This window comes from Canis lupus, chromosome 19 (assembly GCF_003254725.2).
Source record: "Canis lupus dingo isolate Sandy chromosome 19, ASM325472v2, whole genome shotgun sequence".
Taxonomy (NCBI): Eukaryota; Metazoa; Chordata; class Mammalia; order Carnivora; family Canidae; genus Canis; species Canis lupus.
The window spans coordinates 53732189-53754407 of NC_064261.1; the positions used below are offsets into that span (position 1 = coordinate 53732189).

General features: G+C 42.0%; 1 protein-coding gene across 1 annotated transcript in view; it reads right to left on the minus strand.

Moving 5' to 3' along the window:
- Positions 1-22219, minus strand: part of NEB (nebulin) — a 200923-nt gene that overhangs the window by 51429 nt on the left and 127275 nt on the right. Inside the window, 21 exon segments of the mRNA XM_049097113.1 lie at positions 5680-5790; positions 5916-6014; positions 6642-6746; positions 6847-6951; positions 7483-7590; positions 8528-8635; positions 9828-9935; positions 10744-10779; positions 10781-10849; positions 11481-11585; positions 11893-12090; positions 12449-12562; positions 14621-14728; positions 18201-18305; positions 18402-18506; positions 19188-19292; positions 19686-19883; positions 20517-20630; positions 20726-20833; positions 21627-21734; positions 22110-22214. Of these exon segments, the coding sequence (XP_048953070.1) occupies positions 5680-5790; positions 5916-6014; positions 6642-6746; positions 6847-6951; positions 7483-7590; positions 8528-8635; positions 9828-9935; positions 10744-10779; positions 10781-10849; positions 11481-11585; positions 11893-12090; positions 12449-12562; positions 14621-14728; positions 18201-18305; positions 18402-18506; positions 19188-19292; positions 19686-19883; positions 20517-20630; positions 20726-20833; positions 21627-21734; positions 22110-22214 (2322 nt within the window).

The window sequence follows — 22219 nt, forward strand, 5'->3', positions numbered from 1 at the left end:
TCTCATAAGACTGTAACCAATGGAGAAAGAGTTCTTAAATAGCAACCACTCCCAGGACATAGCAAAAGACAACAGACTCAGGAGTTCAGTCTTTCTGTAAAGGAGGCTTGTTAGCTAATCATTGTGACTGCAGCTTGAAGGGCAGGCTTCTAATTAAAAATGCATCTTGGGGCTGACTATAATAATCCTTTTCAGAGAATTTAGAGGGCATATTCTATCTTCGTCTTTAGCCCTCTGCTGTGCTTCAGAGTGCCAATATATCCTGGAAGGAAGCTTTATACACACCTGGTCCTTGGTTTTTGCAGCTGCCAAAGGGGATACCCCTTGACTGACTGCCACTGGTAGCCTGGGGGGCTTGTATTCCTGGGTTCCACAGGACTATGGCAATTGGAAGGACAGTTCTTAGTAGGCTTCCACCCCAAAGGCACTGCACAGACAGCAGACTGGGGCATATTCCCAGTCTTTCTGAGAAGGAGGCCTCTTTTCTTGTCCTAGATCTTTGGCCTGAGGGGTAAGGCCTTAGGTCTGACACACATCTAGTGGTCTATAGAGCTGCTAACAAGGAACATAGGTTGTAGATGTCATCTTGGTGCTCTAACTTTGCCTTGCTCCAGCTTGCTGGTTTCACCCAGAAAAGAACTTTTACACTTGTTTGGAGTCCTGATTTCTATGACTTCCAGCCAGAGGACACCTCCAGATTGCCTGGTTCTGGTGATCAGCAGGTTTTATGCTTGTATTGCCTTATGATTGTATTTGCATACATTTAAAAGCTGATGCCTGAGGGTTTGGCCTCCAGTCAGCCCAAATGTAGGTGCTGAGATCCTCCCTTTTGGTACACTGCATGGTCTTGGCAAATCCTCGACTATTCGGAGCTATTAAAAATATAACAGGTTGCTTACACAAGCATGAAGGTTTGAATGACAACCAACAGATGAGACAGGGTTGAACAACAAGCTCCACCTCCTTCATGAAGCCATTCCTTCAAGACTGGAAAGATGGTTGTTTCATTTATTATATAGAAATTAACACAGAGAGTCAAGCAAAATGAAGAAACAGAGGAATATGTTCCAAATGAAAGAACAAGATAAAACTCAGGGAAAAAACCTTAATAAAATGGAGATGGTTTACTTGATAAAGAGTTTAAGGTAATAGTAATAAAGATACTCACCAAACTGGAAATAAGAATGAACGAACGCAGTGAGAATGTCAACAAAAAGATGGAAAATATAAAATTGAAGTCACAAAGCTGAAGAATACAAAAACTGAGCTGAAAAATACACTAGAGGGTTTCAATAGAAAATTAGATAAAGCAGAAGAAAGGATCAATTAACCTGAAGATAAAACAGTGGAGCTCACCTAATCAGAGCAGCAAAAGAGAAAAGAATGAAAAAAAAAAAAGTGAAGATAGCCTTAGAAACTTGTGGGATAGCATCAAATGGACTAACATTTGCATCATAGGGCTTCCCAAAGAAAAAGAGAAAGGGATAGAAATCTTATTTGAAAAAATAATGGCTGAAATACTAATTTCCCTAACCAGGAGAAGAAAACAGACATCCAGATCTAGGAAGCACAGTGAGTTCCAAATTAGGGGATCCCAAAGAAATCAACACCAAGACACATACTAATTACAATGTTAAAAGTTAAAGACATAAAGAAACCATTAAAAGTACCCTCCCAAAAAAACTTGTTACATACAATAGAACACCCCCCCCACCCCCTAAGAGTATCAGCTATTTTGCAGCAGAAACTTTGCAGACCAGAGGTAGTAACATAACACATTCGAAGGGCTGAAAGGAAAAACTTCTGACCAAGACTCCTCTACTTGGCAAAGTTATCATTCAGAAGTGAGGGAGAGAGAGAGTTTTCTAAACAAGCAAAAGCAAAAGGACTTTATCACCATTAATGCAGCCTTACAAAGGATGTTAAAGAAAAAAAATAAAGGCAAAAAACCCCCAGGAGATGCTAAAGAGATTTCTTTAAATTGAAAAGAAAGGGTGCTAATTAGTGATAAGAACACACATGAAGAATAAATCTCACTGGAAAGGTGAATATGTGGTAAAAGTGAATTAAGGTAAAAGACAAAAATAACTGATTACAATTAAGTAAGGGATACACAAAATAAAAACATGTAAAATGTGACATCAAAAACGTAAAACATTGGGGGAAATAATGTTGAGCTTTACAATGGGATCAAACTTAAGTTGTTATCAATTTAAAATAGGCTGTTATAGAAGTTGCTTCACGATAACCATAAAGCAAAAACCTATAGGAAATATACAAAAGATGAAAAGAAAGAAATACAAGCATACCAGTAAAATAAATCAAACCAGAAAGGAAGAGAGCAAGAGAGGAAGAAAGGAAGAGATAAAGGCTATACAAACAGCCAGAAAACAATAAAATAGCACTAAGAATATACATATAAATAACTACTTAAAATGTAAATATACTAAATTCCCCAATCAAAAGAGTGGCCAAATGGATTAAAGAACAAAACCTACTAGGGCACCTGGGTAGCAAAGTCAGTTAATCATCTGACTTTTGGTTTAGCTCAGGTCATGATTTTGGGGTTGTGGGATTGAGCCCCGAGTCAGGTTCCATGCTTGGCCCAGAAACTGCTTGAGATTCTCCTCTCCCTCTGCCCCTCCTGCTCCTGCTTGTTTGCTCTTTCTCTAAAATAGGTGAATAAATCTTTAAAAAATAAAAAATAAAAAATAAGACCTATCTATACACTGCTTACAAGAGACTCACTTTATATATAAGGACACACAGAGACTAGAAGTGAAGGGATATAAAAAGATACTTCATGCAAATGAAAACCAAAAGAAAGGTGGAGGAGTAGCTATACTTATATGGACAAAATAGACTTTAGTACGAGACAAAGATGGGCATTATATAGTGATAAAGGAGCCAATTCAACAAAAGATATAACATTTATAAATATGCACCCAACACAGAAGCACCTAGATACATAAATCAAATATTAACAGACCTAGGCAGAGAAATAGCAATACAATAATAGCTGGAGACTTTAATATCATTGCACTTATGTCAATGCATAGATTATCCAGACAGAAAAATCAACATAGAAACATTGGCCATAGAGTAGACCAGATACTTACAGAACATTCCATCTAAAAGCATCAGAATACACATTCTTTTCAAGTGTATGTGGAACATTTTCCAAGACAGATTGTATGTTAGGCATAAAACAAGACTCAATAAATTTAAGAGGCCTGAAATCCTATCATGCATCTTTTCCAATCATAGTGAGATAAAACTAGAAATTAATTACATGAAGAATATTGGGAAATTCACAAATATGTGGAGATTAAATAGTATGATACTGAACAACAATGGGTCAAAGAAGAAATCAAAAGAAAAATAAAAAAGTAATCTTGAGACAAATGAAAATGTAACATACCAAAACTTATGGGATGTGCACTTCTAAGGTGAAAGTTTATAACAATGCCTACCTCAAAAAACAAGAAAATTTTCAAAAAACAGCCCAACTTTACACCTAAAGGAACTTGAGAAAGAAGAATAAATAAGCCCAAAGTTATTGAAAGGAAGGAAATAAAGGTCAGGGAAGAAGTAAAATACAAACTAAAAATACAATGGAAAAGATTGATGAAAGAGCTGGTTCTTTGAAAAGATAAACAAAATTGACAAACCTAGACCTAGACTCACCAACAAAAAGAGAACTCAAAATCAGAAATAAAAGAGGAGATGTAATAATTGATACCACAGAAACAAAGTATCAAAGAGATTCCTATAAACAATTATGTGCTAAACAAACTGGACAACTTGGAAGAAAAAGATAAATTCCTAGAGGCATACAACATGCCAACACTGAATTTTTTTTTAAAGATTTATTTATTCATGAGAGACAGAGGGGTGGGCAGAGACACAGGCAAAGGGAGAAGCAGGCTCCATGCAGGGAGCCCGACGTGGGACTCAGTCCCGGGTTTCCAGGATCACGCCCTGGGCTGAAGTCAGGTGCTAAACTGCTGAGCCACCAGGCTGCCCATGTCAACACTGAATTATGGTGAAACAGAAAATCTAAACAGACCAATTACTAGTAAGAAGACTGAATCAATAATCAAAAACCTCCTAACAAATAGGAGTCCAAGATCAGAAGGCTTCATTGCTGAATTCTACCAAACATTCAAAGAATGAATACCAATCCTCTCAAAGTCTTTTAAAAAATAGAGGAGGTGGATCAGTATTTTATCATGCTCACATCATTGTTCCAGTGAGGCAAGTGTGGGAGAAAATGAATTACTAAAGAATAGCTATTCTTCCTCAATGTTGATGCACAAGACACACAAAATCCTAACAGGAATTGGGAAAAGGAGAAATTAAAGTTTTAGATAATTCTGAATCCAAATAGCCAAGAAAAATAGATGTATTTCAGAGACAGCAATAACCATCGCAAGTTACCATATAATGTTTTACCACGTGGTAGCTGGAGGACAGGCGTGCTACTTAAAGCAGTGGTTTCCAACACTGGCTGCATATTAGAATCATTATTAGAATCATTATGGAGCAGCTAAAAGCATGCAGATGCCTTACACACAGAATCAGAAAGTCTGCTGTGAGGCTGGGGAGTCAGAGCCCACTCAAGGGGAGTTTAGAAATATTTCCCAGGTGGTTCTAATATATGGCCAGTGCAGAGAAGCACTTTGCTGAGATACAAGAACCTAGGCATTCCGGGCTAAGTGCTGGTGCCAGGGGAAGTGACACAGGTAAGCTTTCAGCAAAGCAAATGGGCTCAATTTAGCATTTATAAAAGCTAAGGAACTTATCATCCTCTACCGCTAGCTCACTAGGAGTGTAGGAAGCTGCACACCCCCACCCCCTCATTGCGGGCAACCTTTGGTTTGCCAGGACATCTCTAAGTCTAAGAGCGTATGTGATTCCCAGTTAGCAGCCACTAAAACTATTGAAGATGGGGAGTCAATGAAGTGGCCGGACTGCCAATGTGTGGCTTCGCTCAGTGAAGTCTGATGAAGCTACATGACAAATCGAGTTGAATGAGAATGGCCAACTCATCTATAATAAGAAAACCATTTACATTTGTGGAACGCCCTTATCTTTACAAAGCACATTTAATCCCTGGCTAACATGGACATCTGTTACAGCCAAGGCACTATGGGACATACATCTAAATAAGACGGGGTCCAACCCTCAAGCAACGAGGAACGGAGGGGAGAGCACGAGATCTATACCCAACTAGCTGTGATAGACTGGAAGCCTCAGGGCCAACTGAAAATGAAACAAAATAGTTCAGAATTTGTTCAGTGGGCCGCAGAGCAGGGATCCATTAAAGACTTTTCAAATGGCACCACCAAGGTTAGGGTTTCTGATAGGGATTAAAAGAGCAAGTTTTGAAATAAATTTGGTTTGGAGACCACAACAATAGTGTAACACAGGCCTTTCCAATTTATAAAATCAACTCTCAGCAGCTCCAGTCACAGGTATTCAAGTACCAACATCCTTATCAAAAGGGAACAAAATAAGTAAACTGAGGCAAAATGAGGTCAATTGACTTGCTTAGACACGGTAGCCACTCCATAATTAAATCGGAGGGGAGATTTTTTTTTTTTTCTGAGTGCAGTTGCCTATAAAACAGTCAGCAGAGGAGTAAGTCACTTGCAGTGACAGGTTCAGCATCCTTACCTCACTCAGATGTGTCTTCAGTTCCTGCACTTTTCTGTATTCTGGAGTGTCAAGCACCACTTTGTATTTATCTCGCATCTTCCTCGCCTTATCAGTGTACAGGTAGTTAGACTTAAAGAAAAAAAACAAACAGAAGCACAAGTTCATCAGTCATTTAAAGAGTTATATTGAGGCTAGTGACGTGACGTATGGAAGCTGTGTCACGGTAGCTATGTGTCGTGAAGATGTGCACTCACCCAGAGCTTGCGCAGGTGCCGGGAGCGGACCATGTCGGGAGTGTCATACAGGAAGCAGCCCAGTCCCCTGAGGATCTGCAAGTCCTCTTTATATTTAATCTGTGTGGCAGAAACAGAAATATATCTGGCCATGAGTAAATGCAAACCAGGAACCAATAAGATAGAGTAGTGAGACCTTCATGTTGATATAGGTTTCATTTTGGTTGAACATGTCCACCCTATATTCTTAGTTGGCTAGCACTCAAATGAATCACAGATTTTTAAATTTAATCTCTAATACTGAGCTAAGGAAAATACTGCTATTTGTTATTATATTGATGGGAGGAAAGCATGGATTGAACGGAGTGGTCTTTCAGGAGATGGAAACATTTAAGGAGAAACAAACATGGGAGGAGGAAGTTGCCAAGGAGGATGGGAGTGGGGATGAGCAGGAGAAGACACTAAATGGGACCCAGGACGAGACCAGGTCGGGTGAGGGGCTGGTAATGGTTCAGTGTTGAATTTAGAGTGGCGGTCAGCAATTCTTGTAATTCCTAAATGTTCTTCTTACTACTGTTTCCATAGTTGGAGAAATGCGGGGTCCTGTTTCCACACAATTTCACCTCCAAGCTGTACACCCAGTGTAGAAGTACTCAATGCAGAAGGCTGTTCAAAGACCACGGTTGGCTTACATGTGGACAGCCCCTTGGTAAGAGCTTTTTAGAAAGACTCAGATGAGATGCTTACATCACTGGTGATGTCTCCCACGTAGCGGCAATGGATCACTTGGGGTGTGTAAGGCAGTGAGATCATGTGGCCTTGCATCTTGAAGAAGTCTGATTTGTAGATCAACTAAAAAAAGTGCCCCAAAACACAAACATCAGAGACCACATGGCTGACATTCCTCCTGGGGTTCCACGGCCTGCCCTCTCTCTCTTAAGAAAATACTCACCTCACTGACAGCCTCTTGTGTCTTCTTGACTTGGCGGATTTCAGGTGTATCGGGAGTTGTGTGAATCTTGTCTTTCAGTTTGTGGTACAGTTGTCGATACAATCTCTACGTTGGAAGAAAAACCATTGCAGGTATTTAGCATGGGAAGATGAGGGCATCTGTTGACTAATCAATAATCAAATATTCTACATAAAGAGCCATGAGGAGCAATTAAGGATAAAGAAAGTGACTGAGATTAGGGAAAAAAAAGAAAATGGTACTTATTTTACTTAGGTGAAGAATTCTGAGCATAAAGTCTTCCACATTCTATCAGATGGTTGGATAGGGTCAGATATACAGACCAACCATTTATATAGAAAACCAGGGTCACGAATCAGACTGAAATGCAAATTCATTAATGATTTTTTAATAGCGAATCTCAAAAAAGGAATTAATTTGCATCATAATCTATGAATTGGGATCGACAATGGCATTACCAAATACAGAAAAATGTCACCGATGGATACAAACATCAAAATGGTAACAAAAAGGACCCTCTCATTCCTTGCTGATGCAGAAATTTCTAAGATATAGTACAAAGCCGTGGCCTTTGAAACTCAACACGCCCCCCCCCAGAATCAACAACATTCACTGTACCTCACTGGTAACATTGTTCACCCTCCGGACATGGACAAATGGGACGTCTTTGGGGCCAAGCGTGTATCCGTTTGCCTTGATGTGTTCATACACTTCTTTGTACTTGAACTGGGAAGGCAGAGTCAGAATGAGTTCGCTGCCGGGTCACAAAGAGTAGCTGTACATTCCTCACACAGAAAGGAGCTGCTGCTTTCATTTGAAAATCACTCTCCAAGTATTAAGTACAAGGAAAAGTCGTGGACAAAAGGTCACTAGTAATCAGGACCTTGACAATTATTTTCTTGGCTAATAAAGTCAGGTGCAGAGAGGAATAAAATTCAGTGTTGCCTAGATGAACCTGCTTGCAGGCAGCTATGAAAAATACAAGGGAAAGCCTGTGTTTTTAGTCCCAGCACAGCTGGGAAGTTAGGACCTGCAAGGGAGAGGAGCAGCTATTTCTGAGGCCGACAAGTACCTTTCCAGATGGATTTACCAGAAAAAATGACACATTAGGTGGTTTTATCTGCAAGTGTCTGATTTGGAGACCGTGAGTTTGGGCCTCTGGGTTTGTCTGCTGGCCGCCGGCAGGCTTGGTTCCCAGGACTCCAAAGGCAGAAGAGAGCTAATGGTTCTGCGGGCTGCATGCAGCTTCCCCCCACTCTGCCCCTGTGTGGGGCTCCCGAGCATCCCCAGCATCCCCGCAAGTGGCGGGAGCCCCTTCGCCCCCAGCTTTCTGCTCAGCAGCGGAGGGTGCACTGTGGGGCCAGCATTGGAGCCAGCCGGTCCGCAAAGAACCCCGTCTGCCCAAGGGACACACGAGACATCCCGTCTGCCCAAGGGACACACGAGACATCCCCTCTCCCCAGGCCACTGCCACTGCCCATGGGGTGCCTGGAGTCACTGGGATGCTTGTGCGCTAACGGAGGCAGAGGCGCTGCAATGGCCACACACCAGGTACGTGGTGGGGGGGCATGCTCAGCACGGGCCTGCCCCCCTGCTCCCCACCCCCAGGGGTCCAGGTCAATGCCCCTCCCCCGGCAGGCCTCGGGTGTGGGGAGGCACTCACATAACTGCTCTGGTAGCGCTTGTCCTTGGCGTGCTGGAAGGCCACCGTGTCGCCGGGGAGCCGGTATCCCGTGGGAAGGGTGCGCCGGCCGGCACCGCGGTACAGGCCCTATGGAGAGCAAGGGGTTAGGCTGTGCCAGGACTCATCGAGTCAAACACACTGCATGCAGCCCACTCCAGGCTTTTGGTCAAGATGCCACGTGTCCTCGTCTACCAGGCCGATGTCACAAGAAGTCAGGGAGTTCAAAGGGCCCGGCAATGAATGCATCATCCTTGACCCCCTGCTTCAACAGAGACAGGTGCCTGCGCTCAGGGCGTGACCCCGGGTCCTGGGATTGGGTCCCCAATGGGGTCCCTGCAGGGAGCCTGCTTCTCCCTCTGCCTGTGTCTCTCATGAATAAATAAAATCTTAAAAAAGAGAGCGAGCGAGCGAGGAGTGAAGGGGCCCATAAGAAATAATTCTTCTATGTTTTGAATGTATGCCCAACTAGCTGCGTGGAATCTAGCAAGAAAATGGGAGAAGTAGAGAGAACAGGCAGTCAGTGCAGCCGGTGTCGTGAACCCTTAGGTGTCATTCACATCATCACCAGTCCCGGAGACACTCGTAATGATAAGGCACATCCCTGGAACCCCATCCCATCCCTCCCATAAACACAGTGTCAGGCCATGAAGAGGTCATGATTCTCTGATCCCTGGCAGATGGAGGAAAGGAGTTTGTGACCGTGATCCTAAATAGCCTGTCTTTTCGGGGAGCTCCAGGAGTAAGAATAGTATCAGAGATATCAGAGACCAAATGTCTTTCAACATTCACTATAGGAGAGTGACATCAAAGACTGAGACCAAAGTAGCCTGACCAGGTAACACCCAAAAGGGATATTAAATACGTGAGTGGAATCCAGTGTCTTTCTCTTCTGAATTCCAACAATAATTTCTAGCCCTTTCTCTTACTATTAGTAGTCCCTTATGATCATGTGCCTTATCTTTGTCATTTTGGTTTTAAGTTGTTTGAGGCAGGTTGGCTTTCTTTCTTCCTTGTATCTAGTAAACGTAAACGCAATTTTGCTCTAAGAATGCCCATTGCTTGCGTGGTGTAAGGATCCCACCAACCAGGAGGGAAGACAGTGTACTGTTTGGGTTTTTTCTTTGTTTTTTAACTCAGGTGAATGGAATAGCATTGACAACTGAAAAGGTCAGGCGGAGATAAAGCCCAAGCCAAGGAGGGTTCTGCAGAAGCCAGTGGCCTGGCCCTCGGAGGCCCCTTGGATTTCTGCTGGCCCCTGCACTGGGTTCTCACTGCTCACCTCACTCTGGAGCTTGTGTGCATGAAGGGCCCGGTCCAGGTCCACAGTTTTCGTAGTTGGAGCCACTTTGCCTCTGACACTGTGCACGTAGTCATGGTGGTAGACGGCCTGTGTCAGACAGAAGAGGGGTCAGCTGATTCTGATCGCAGCAGCATCATTGGAAAGAAGTAAATGGAAACCTAAGTCTCTCTTCAAGAAAGGAAGGAAGGTTTCCCTTTGCCTAAACAACTGATCCATCATTTCTTGTCAACAGGCTTGCAAGTGGCGTGTGCACCCCACAGCGAGAGGGAAGCAGAGGACATGGCTCAGCATAGGGAGGGAACAGGGGCTATCTTAGGGCTCTAAGTTTCAAAACAATGGGTTTTTACATTCTAACTCGCTGGTGGGATTTGATATTTACTTATTAATTTGCGGGGTTAGTGAAAAGAAAAAAAAAGAGCAGCTGTGTGCTGGCTCTGCCCCCCACATCAGATAGTGGGTACGGTGTGTGGCCAAGGCTTGGGCACCGGGCCTGCTCAGACCGCAGACGAGGGGCCCCACGGCACCCACACCGCTCACCACGTGGCCTGCCCCCTCCCTCATCCTGCTACGACCAGCTCTAATTTTCCAGAAGGCTGACCCAGCAAGACACAACTGCCGCTCTTGATACGAGGCCTCAAAAAGCAGCTTTAAAGCAAAAAGCTCTAAAACACTGAGTATTCCATAGAGTTATATCATTTCTACCTTCACCCAGGGAACTGATTGAGCACACTGGGTTTTAGGAAATACGAGCAGAACCATAAGTAACTTTCTAAGGCACTAACTCTGGTCTCCCAGTTAGAAAAAGCCTTTTTTTTTTTTTTTTTTTTTGCCATGTCTGCTTGAGTGGTGGCCCCATGTTTATTACTGTCCACACGACTTCCCCTCGGGCACTTACATCACTCAGTTGTTTTCCACTTTTCACAGCCTGCACAGTAGACTGGAGTGTCTGTGACCAACTTGTAGTCATTCCTGGTCTTCTGTGCGTGAGATTTGTACTTTATCTGCCAAGAGGAATAAAAGAAGCCCGTGTTAGACCATTCACGGTTCTAGAAATTGTTGCTTTCATGGAGGGTTTGGTTGCTATTAAAGCTCATGACATTTACTTTCATTAGCACTTATTCAATTGACCAGGAGGCATTTGAATTTTATGACAATCTGCATAATGGATGCTTATAGTCCTATGGAGCTTCTAGAGCCTTCTAGCAGGCTTGACAGCTGCTCTTCTAGGAACATTTAAGCTTTTTTTACTGAAATCTTGATTACAGTGTTAATTTGCTCAGCAAATTCTCTTTTTAAATAGATCCTGTCTACAGCATCACAAACACCTCACAAGTAAGATTTCCCTAATATGAGAATCACATGCTTGATAGATCTGAAATAGTCCAAGTGTAGAGAGAGGTGCCAGGGAAGGACAGCAGGACAGCTTGACCGTGTTGTTTAATAGGAAAGCTACGTGCATTCCAAGAAACGACCGTTCTCTGCTCCTTAGCATCCTTCTCCAGCTCAGCCATCCTCAACATCATTTAAGACATAGCTGGTCTGTGACAATGTCCATAACTCTCCCTTTGACTTAGACTATGTAGAAAAGAAAATATACTTTTTAAAAAACCCCATAAGATAGGGCAAACTCACATCGTTACGTAGATCATAAGCATGCTTGGCGTGAAGAATTTCAGGAGTGTCCCAGACATAGCATCCAATGCCCTTTAGCCAGTTGAGGTCATCCTTGTATACAATCTAAAGGATTGCGGTGGATAGAGGGAATCAGAAAAAAGAAACTGACTGTAACTCAAACACCAAAAACACGGACACCCTGTGGGCCGGGGATGACTTTATGGAATGAAATTCAAAAGGTGTTATGCAATGAGGCTGAGGGTGCCCTGAAAACACTGGCACACAGGGCCCTGCTTCCAGGGACAGACCCACAGGTACAGAGGACAACAACGCTGGAAGAAGGCCAGGGTACAGACGCAGGTGGGTCTGCTTCCCCTCAGGATGGGCATGTGGAGCCAGCGAGGGGGACCTTCACAAGCAGTGGGCTTACGTCGCTGATCTGATCTGTGACTTTCCTGACGTGGCTGTTGACTTGCAAGTCAGGGTGGCAAATCCACTCATGGAGGTGTAGGCGGTAATCAATCTCACTGACTTTCTTCTGAGAATCCTTAGCAGTAACCATCTCTACCATGTCAGGCACGATGTGGATTTTCATCTTGTTCTTTTCATAAACTGATCTGTATAGGCGCTGTGAAGATAAAATAGTACGCCAATTATTTAGGGAATTGTGCAAGGTCTCAAGGCAATCTGGTTCTTAAACCCTTCTTATACACCAGAGAAGTCGAGGTAAACAATGTATGGCAATCAGGTGGGATCTGGAATTTCCTGACACTGTCTACAGATTCATAGGGGTAGGGTAAGCAGCATGTGTTAAAGTAACGTCTCGCTTCTTCATATACGCACAGTCAGCGCCATGTGCATTGACAGAAAATGTTTTTAAATATTTTATTTAAATTCAATTTGTCAGCGTGGAAAATGTTCCGATTTGCAATAGATGGCTATACCACTTGGCTTTGCTGTGAAGTAAGGCCTCTGGGATTACTTACATCAATGTTAAACTTGCCGACTCTGAGGCACCGTGCTGTATTTGGATCATCCTCAACGCTTTTTGGTAAAGTATAAAGAGCTTTGAACTTTTCATATTCTTCTCGATATTTGATCTACAGAGAAAAAGTACAAAGGAAGAAAAAGTTTTGGAGAGTAATGGATCTATATTGGTAAAGAGTACAAGACTAAATAGGACGGGCCCAGCTCGTCCAGCCAACTTGGGGTCACCTCTTGTGAGCCTGTTTCCTCATCTGTGCAGAGGTGGAGGTGTAGCATGAGTACCTGCCACGGGGTTAGTCTGAGGATGAAACTATATCTGATACTACTTTTTAAATTGTGGAGAGCCATAAAATTTAATTACTGTTTTAAAAATGTCCATACCCATACTAGTACTTCTGCTACTACACCAAACTCATTTTACAGTTTACATAATTTTTAAATAATCTCTTTCATGATAATGACTTTACTTATCTTAACCATGAGTGAAAGGTGAAAAATGTGCTTAGGAATTTGTTTTTAGTAACTGATTACCTTGATGCTTAAGAGACACAGTGTTTGAATTTCAGTTTTTACAAGGTTTTCCAAAAATACACTGTAACCAATTTCTATGGGAAAACCAGCTTACGGATCTTAAATCCTACTGCCGATGAATTAATGCTCCATGATTTCATCAACTAGGAGTTAAGGCTCTTACGGAGACTAAGATCCAAGCTTCTAGCACTTGATAAGATAACAATTCTCTCATTACTCAGAGGCCCACATCTTAGTTTAAAAAAAAAAAAAGGGAAAAGAAGAAGAATATGGGAATATTTGTGCCAGAATTGCAGTGAAGTCCTTTACTGACTGGAAACCAACCAAAATTCCCAGCAGAATTTTCGAGATTATTTCACATGCTCCTTACCTCTAAACCATTCCTTGGTTATAGAGAAGACAGTACTCAAAGGCACATTTTTAAAGAACTACTGTTGAAATTTTTCTTTTAAAGGATTTCTCTGTGTCCCATCTTTTGTTCCAAAAACAAGTTGCTGAAAATCCTGCATCTACAACTTTTTTCATGACTAAAGGAGAAAACCTCTGTTTAGATTTCTAAATTCTAGTTACAAAACTCTTCTTCCCAAATGAAGTTTGCTCCTTTGGGCTAGTGTGTTTGCAGCCCTCCAAACAGACATGGTTCTGGGTAAAGTCACATACATTGGTTTTTCCTCCAGGTAAATATCAAATTAATTCCACATACTGTCTAACAAAGTCTTTTGCGAAACACGTATCTCTAGGCTAGAAGGCACTGAAATCAATTTATTGGACCAGTAGCATTTAAAAGAATGGAACAGAATTGAAATGATCAGAGTGTATTGCCTTTAGTTTGGCAGTACATAGTCTTCTGTAAAACATTTATGTCAGAAGGAACTCACGTAAACTTCAGGTGTGTGTGTGTATGTGGACTTGAAACACAAAACTCTCACTGGTAGAAAAAAAGAGGTTTGAGAAATACTGATCTAAAATGCTATGTAAAAGGTTCACAATTAAGAGATAAAAGTCTCTAAAGGAGGTTATTTTTCTGAAAGAGAACTAGCTTCTTAGGACTGCAATGAAGGTTATAGGTAATTTTACAATAAAAGGCTTTATTATGCTGAGTGAAATAAGTCAATCGGAGAAGGACAAACATTATATGGTCTCATTCATTTGGGGAATATAAATAATAGTGAAAGGGAATAGAGGGGAAGGGAGAAGAAATGGGTAGGAAATATCAGAAAGGGAGACAGAACATAAAGACTCCTAACTCTGGGAAACGAACTAGGGGTGGTGGAAGGGGAGGAGGGTGGGGGGTGGGGGTGACTGGGTGACGGGCACTGAGGGAGGCACTTGACGGGATGAGCACTGGGTGTTATTCTGTATGTTGGCAAATTGAACACCAATAAAAAATTTATTATTAAAAAATTAAAATAAAAACATTTAAAAAAAAAGGCTTTACTTAAGAACATTTTGGGCATAAAGGGTTGAAGGTCATAAACCTTACTATGATATCTAAATAGCTCATTGTAATTTCAGATTTTCTTTTACAATATACATAAACATATTATAAAACACATGAGTCAGCTAGAAAAATTCCAGGAGCAGAGAACTGGGGAAGGCAGAGGGTGGGTGAGAGGCCATCACACTTGTACTTGACTTACATGGCTAGCCAGATGCTTCTGGTTCTTGGCATGCGTCAGGGACATGGTACTGGTAGGCAGGATGTAGCTGGTGGCCTTCACTCTATCCCAGGCCTCCTTGTACAGGTTCTACAGGGGTTAAAAACCATCTTGTGAGTATAGAGAAATGCATTCTGGTTGGATTGCAGGGGATTTTTCCTGTATCTTTTTTCAGACACAGCTTAACCACCCCTGATCTTCATACTCGGTAGGACCCAAGTCCCCCTCGGTGAATAAAGGGTTTAATGCTGCGACCATAATTTTACGGTCCATTATTCTGTTCTCTGCCATGGTACTTATTCTAGTTTGGCAGTTATCATGGAGCGATAAAAAGCTTTTCTGTATCTTGACGACAGTGGTGAATGTATGACTGTGCATTTGTAAAGTTATAGTATTGTAGGCCACAAAGAGTGAAATTTTACTGTATGGAAATTAAAACAAAGTTTTTGATGCTGTGTTCATTTCCTGTAGGTCTAGGAATTCCTGAAGGGAATTAAGTGAAAAACACTTAAAATCTATTTATCCTTTCTTACTTTTTGGAGCTAGTGGGAACTCAAGAATTGCTTCTATTCCTACGTGTTTATTTACTCAAGAAAATGAAAACTAACATATGCAACATATGCACAAAAACCTATACTCAAATGTATACAGCAGCTTTATTCATAATTGTCAAAAACTAGAAACAACTCTGGTATCCCTCGACTGTGAATGAATAAGTTGTGGTATAGTCATACAATGGAATATCACTCTGTAATAAATACAATAAACTACCGGTTTTTACAGCAACATGTAGAGTACATATGTGGATTTTACTAAGACAAAGAAACAGACCTGATGGCTGCAGACTTCATAATCCCATTTACATGACATTCTAGAAAAGGTTTTTAAAAGTTTGTTTCTTTAAAAATAGGTGCAGAAAATGCTTCTGTGGATCTCAAGGAAGGAAAAGGAAGCAAGAGGGTAATCTTGAGGTGATAGATTTTCTGTGTCTTCACTGGGGTGAATACATGACTTCGCGTTTGTTAAAAGCCATAGTCCAGAGGCGCCTGGGTGGCTCAGTGGGTTAAGCATCTGCCTTCAGCTCAGGTCACGATGAGCCTGGAGAACCCTGCTCAGAGGGAAGTCTGCTTCTCCCTCTTCCTCTGCCCCTCCTCCTGCTCACGCTCTCTCTCTCAAATCAATAAATCTTGTTTAAAAAAAAAATCCTGTAGTACTATATACTACAAAGAGTGATTTACTGCGTGTAAATTAAAACAGAATCAAGCAGAATGGGGAAGGGGATGCCAATGGAATACAAATCATAACAAACCTAATTGTGTTACAAATGCATGACAAGACTATGCTGAAGGGAGTTAGAAAACAATTTAGTTTACTTTTGAAAATGGTATTTTGACTCATTAAGCTATAGACAAAAATAACCAAATAAGATACTGTAGTTAGTACATTTATTTCTCACAGGAATATGGGTTAGCAATCCTAAAAACTATGTGCCTATAAAAGTTCAACAAATAGGAGTGCCTGGAGGGTTCAGGGGTGAGTGTCTGGCTTCAGCCCAGGGCATGACCCCGGGGTCCTGGGATCGAGTCCCACATTGGGCTCCGTGCAGGGAGCCTGCTTCTCCCTCTGCCGGTGTCTCTGCCTCTCTGTGTCTCATGAATAAATACATCTTTAAAAAAAAAGTTGAACAAATAAGCAAACATATCATAGGTAATGAGGGCCAGGCTTTCTAGGGAAAAAAAAAAAAGCCACAAGTTGGAAAAATAAGAGATAGTCTAAAGTCTGTGGTGTTGAATGATATAGGAAGCATCAATAGGAACTCATGGTTTAAGGCATAGATATAATTAGACAATGGAAATAAATACTGATACGTATGCATACAGAGGTTAGTATCCATAATACATTTCTAAGCTCTGTCCATATAAGGGTCCCAGCAGCAGTGAGCACGCCTAGTGCTTAGATTTTTGCCTTTTATTTTTTTTTATTATTTATTTGTTTATTTATTTATTTATTTTTTTGATTTTTGCCTTTTAAATGCCAATCCTTAATACATAGACCAGGGCTCCTTGGAAAGAGGAGGGTCTGGAACAGGGAAAATACAAGATGAATATCTTGTGGTGCCAGAATGTAAGGAAGTGCTCAAAAACGACAGAGTATGTTAAGGTCTTATAGGAGCCACCCCGAAAGGTGCCCAATGGGCAAAGGTGAAATGATTTGAGCAACAAAATAAATAACCATATCAGACTACATCACATAGAAGAAATTAAATATCCATGAGTTCATACTGATACAAGTAAAAGAAAAAAAAAAAAACCCAAATGGTAGGAAGGGTTGTTTCTTACCGAAGAATTCCAATTAATAAATGTAGGAGGGATTAAAAAAAAAACAAACAAAATCACCAATAGGCATATTCTACAGTAAAAGTTGTTTCAGGCAAGACCCATCAATGATGGTAAAATACATGAGAGAACATTTGAAGAGAAACAGGCTATCTGCCAAGTCCCAAAGTATCTCCCTCCAGGATACGTATTAATAACAAAGGGAAAAATTGTGACATTACAGTGGAGAAGCTCAGCAGACAGCCACCTAACCAAGTCACCATGTTCAACATCACCAGCTACCGGCATCACGTCCCACCTGCCACGATGCCAGAGAAGCTTTTGTGTTACGCTCACCAAAAATGGACTGTCTTCATCTAATCATAAGACATCATATAAAACCAAATTGAGGGACATTCTACAAAATAACTGGAAAGTATCTCTCAGAAGTGTTACAATCAGAAAAAGTCAAGGAAAAATTAAGAAATGGTCAGATTGAAGAAAGCTAATGAGTCCTATCAATTAAATGCAAAATGGGGCAATGGGCTGGCGCCTGACACAGAAAAGCACATTAGTGGAAAAACCTTGGTGAAATCTGGATGAAGCCTATAATTAACACTGTGACAACATTAATTTAGTTTCCATGGTTGTATTACAGAGAAAACTACGGTGGAATTCTCTGGACTATTTTGCAACTTCTCTGGAAATCTAAAAGAATTTCAAAATGAAGTTTTAAAGTTTGTTGAGAACTAGGGGTGGTGGAAGGGGAGGAGGGCGGGGTGTGGGGGTGAATGGGTGACGGGCACTGAGGGGGGCACTTGATGGGATGAGCACTGGGTGCTATTCTGTATGTTGGCAAATTGAACACCAATAAAAAATAAATTTATTATTAAAAAAAAAGAAAAAGAAAGAAAAAGTTTGTTGAATTAACCAATTCAGAGACCAAAAAAAAAGTGTCTTTGTAGGCTGTAAGCCCCTCGCCTGTGGAGAAGCCAGGGAAGGACAAGTTCAGGGTGAGGGTAGCAGCGTAGCTTCGACCGTGCCCACCTGCAATAAGGAAGGAGCTCCCAAATCTGTGCCAATGCACGGCATGGTGTGATACTCCACTTGGGGCTCATTTAATGGTCACTAGGTCTACTGATGAGATAAAGTAGGAATCTGGAGATGCCTGAAAAAACCTGGGGGGTAAGGTCCCTATCCCAACTATTCCGTTATTGTCTCCAGGGAAGATGAGAAAAATAACTCACGCTGCTGTAAAGATTCTTCAGGTTCTTGGTTCTGTCATAATCCACTGTTTCTAGGACTGTTGTATATTTGTCCTTAATCTGATGATAGTTTTCTTTATATTTCACCTACACACAAAAAAGATGGGTTATTCTTTTCTGCTGTTCAAAAATACAGAAGGACAGGAATGGCTTGTCCTGGGAGAGAAGTCTGAGAAGACCCACCTCACTGGCATTAATGCCGCTTTGAAGAGCAGTCACGTAAAGTGGTGTATCTGTGACCAGGTTATAATTCTGCAGATTTTCTTTACCTGCTGCCGTGTACAGTATCTGTAAAGAAAACGCAGGCACCAGAAATGGTAAAATACATGTCTGCCAATAGAATCAGCGGTTTGTGCCAACTTAGATGAGCCTTTATTTCATTCTGGGTTTCTGCTTTAATAGTAACAGAGACGCCATCATTCTGTGTTCCTGCTGACTTTGTATGGTCGTCAAAACCTGGCTCTTTGCCAGATCCTCTGTCATTTTGTTGACTTTTCCATGCATGCACCCCCATCCCTGAGTGCCTCAACCATCTGTTACCCCACCCTAGGAGAGCTAAACCATATCCTGGGGACATTTTCCAAACATCTACTTTTTTTTTTTTTTTTACTTCAGAACTTACCTCCCTAAGGTCAAAGCATGCATTTGCATTCTACTCTCTGCAAATTAACCTAAGCAACTTCCGTATAGGTGCTTGAGGGTGGTTCACTCTGAAACACCTCGCAGGAAACGTTCTGTACAAACATCAAACGCTTAAACCCCAGGAGAGACCAAAACCAAGAAGGTCCCACACCAGAGCAGGTCATCAGGAGAGGCTGTATCGGGCAGGGGCCTCTGGTTTCTGCGGCTCACGTACTGTTAGAGCAGCTTTCTCTAACCCGGGCACAGGGCTGGCCTGGCTGTCACCCCACTGAAAGCACCACGATTCCACTGACTCACAGAGAGCCAGTCCTTCTGGGAAGATCTCACCTGACTCTGGAGATCATAGGATTTCTTGGCCTGGAGGATCTGAGGTGTATCCCAAACGTAGCATCCAATGCCTTTCAGCCAATTCAAGTCATCCTTATACACGTTCTGCAAGAAAGACGGCATGATAAGAGGTGACAGGTACTAACTGAATTTATAATCGGGCATTTTGATAATTTCCCATCAGCCACTGGCTGTGCTGAGGTCTTAGCGGTCATAGGGTGGGCCCCGCACCAGCTGGAGGGCTTTCCCGCCCTGACCTAAAGAAGCCTAGGAGGAGAGGAAGAGCTAAAGTTTTGTCTGGAGTAAAAAACAGGTTAAATATTTAACATAGGGGTCACATGGCTCAGAGGGGATTCTCACACCAAAAAGTGGTTATGCGTGCCACTGTGCTTTAAAAAGCAGCAAAATTTATGAATACGGGGACAAATGGAGCATAGGGGGCCAAGGCACGGTTGAGTGAAGGTGTAACTAAGTCAAGCTGCAGAAAGGGCATCGTACATCGCTCAGGATCTCCTGCGCGTTGCGGGCCCGAATAACGCCAGGTTCTTCTGGGAGAGACGTCCACTGGTGGAAGTAGTGCTGGTACTCCAGGTCACTGAGGATGTACTGGCAGTGTTTGGCCAGCACGTGATTCATCATATCGATGGGGATGTGCACATTTGCTTTGGTATCCTCGTAATCTCTTCTGTAGTTCAACTAAAGAAGCACATTTTTTTTTAAAGACAAAAAGAAGAAAGATTAAAATGTTAATTATTCAGATCCATCTCTCTCGGGGTCTTATCCCTCGTATAGATCAGTACCCTCAGGATAAACAAAGGCTAAAAGATACTTTTTTTAAAAATTATTTATTTATTTATTTATGATAGTCACACAGAGAGAGAGAGGCAGAGACATAGGCAGAGGGAGAAGCAGGCTCCATGCACCGGGAGCCCGACGTGGGATTCGATCCCGGGTCTCCAGGATCGCGCCCTGGGCCAAAGGCAGGTGCTAAACCGCTGCGCCACCCAGGGATCCCTAAAAGATACTTTTTAAATATATTCTTTGTTCCCAATTTCCCTTCCTTTCATAATACAGGGGTAAGTAGTCACCTTGTGTTTTCTCCTTTTTCCAAACAGGTACTTCACTGTGGGTTTGGAAGTGGAGGAGGGAAGGAAAGGGAGGAAAGCCCATAGTTACCAACGGTAACCAGCAGGGGTGGGGATGAATCTCAGGGAAGGAATGACTCCTTCCTCACCACCCCATGGCTCTCTCAACCGAAGAACAGGTCACCAACAGGCCCTAACAGCACCCTCCAGGGTTCAAATCCTCGTCACAGTGAGCTTTGCTTACCGCACTCCTCATCTTCTGGAAATCCAGGCAGTGGACCACACCAGGGAACTCACTGATTTCTTTTCCAGCCAGGTAGTGGCCTTTCTGCTTCTCATACGTCTCTTTGTATTTAAGCTGTGAAGTAGGTACAACGTTGAGAATCCCTGGGATTTTTGGACCAGCTCCCCGGAGAAGACTCTCGAACGCACAGAGGAAAAACCACCACTGACCTCACTGTTCACGTAGTCGGCGTGCTTAGCTCCCACGATGGGAATGTAGCGCTCATCCAAGGTGTAGCCGTAGGCCTTGGTCCCTTCCCATGCCCCTTTGTACAGTATCTGGAACAAAGAAATATGTGTCAGCAAGTTTGTAGTCAACTTCCTTCAGGTATTGCTAAAAATAAAATGGTAAAACCAAGGTAAAATATTTATGTTTAAAGGCCAAGAGCCCTTACTGCGTCTACCTAAGAGTACGGGAGCATCTTCTGGCTTACTGCAGATGGAATCTACAGACATCAGGGTGTTTTAGGACATTTATAACAGAGTATAGCTGTATTTAAGTTCTGGTAAAAGTGGAAATACATTTCACACAGGTAGAGAATCACCAAAGATTGCTTCCCATTGGGCATACACACAGACACACTACGCGCACACACATCATCCTTTAACTCAGCTGAATTAAATTAGTGTTCCATTTGTTGGCTGGAGATATTTATACATGACTGCCAGAGAGGGACTGGCCCTTCTCCTCTCTTTTCCCTGTTAGTGGGTGTTCAGTCCTCTGCGCACCTACAGCTGGTATAGCACCTGCTACCTTATTATCTATTTGTCTGTCCATCCCCCTCATTGGCATGGGCTCCTGATGGGCTTCTCTGAGCGTTAGCCCCGTAGTGCTTTCTACAGTGCCTGGCACATCTTTGGAGCTCAAAAAACAAAAAAAACAAACAAACAAAAAAACCAGCCGAATAAATGCTACTTCTAAAAACAAGAGCAGTTATTTCTAATAAACAAGATTAAACACAATAAAAATGAAAGCTCTTATAAGTTCAATTGTTCACAAAATCAGCCAAGAAGATGAATTAAAAGCTTAAAATTAAGAATTGAGTTGTAAATCACATAAAATAAAACTTACAGTACTGTAGAGTTTTCCCATGTCTTTGGAATGGGTGATATATGGTGTATCTGGAGAAAATGTATACTTCCCCTTCAATACTTTATTAAATGTTTCTTTATATTTTATCTAAGGAGAGAAAAGACAAAACCAGTTCAAATCTTTGGTTAATATAAATGCATATTTAAAGTTTCATAGTTTCTACCCAGCAAGATAATAATCAGTCTACATTTAGAGATTTAAAATGAATGAACTGATTAGATTTCAGTTCATTTTACCTAATAGAATAATTTGGACAAGAATATAGATGTTTTTTTGAAAGTGAGTACAGTACACCTCTTACTAGTGACTTTAAAGACATGCCCACCAGAGATGATCTTCTAGTTTCCCGCCCCACTGTCCATTTTCTTACAAGCAGTTACCTGCAGGTGAGCAAATGCAGTCAATGACACACAATGAACTCCCCAGTCCATGCACACATCACTGTACACAAAGCAAACTTACGTCACTTTGATTGACTGAGTTAATCTTCGCCAAAACAATCTCTGGAGGATCCACCACACTCGTGAAGTTAGGATAGTTGTCGCGGGCATCTTTCTTGTATTTTATCTGCA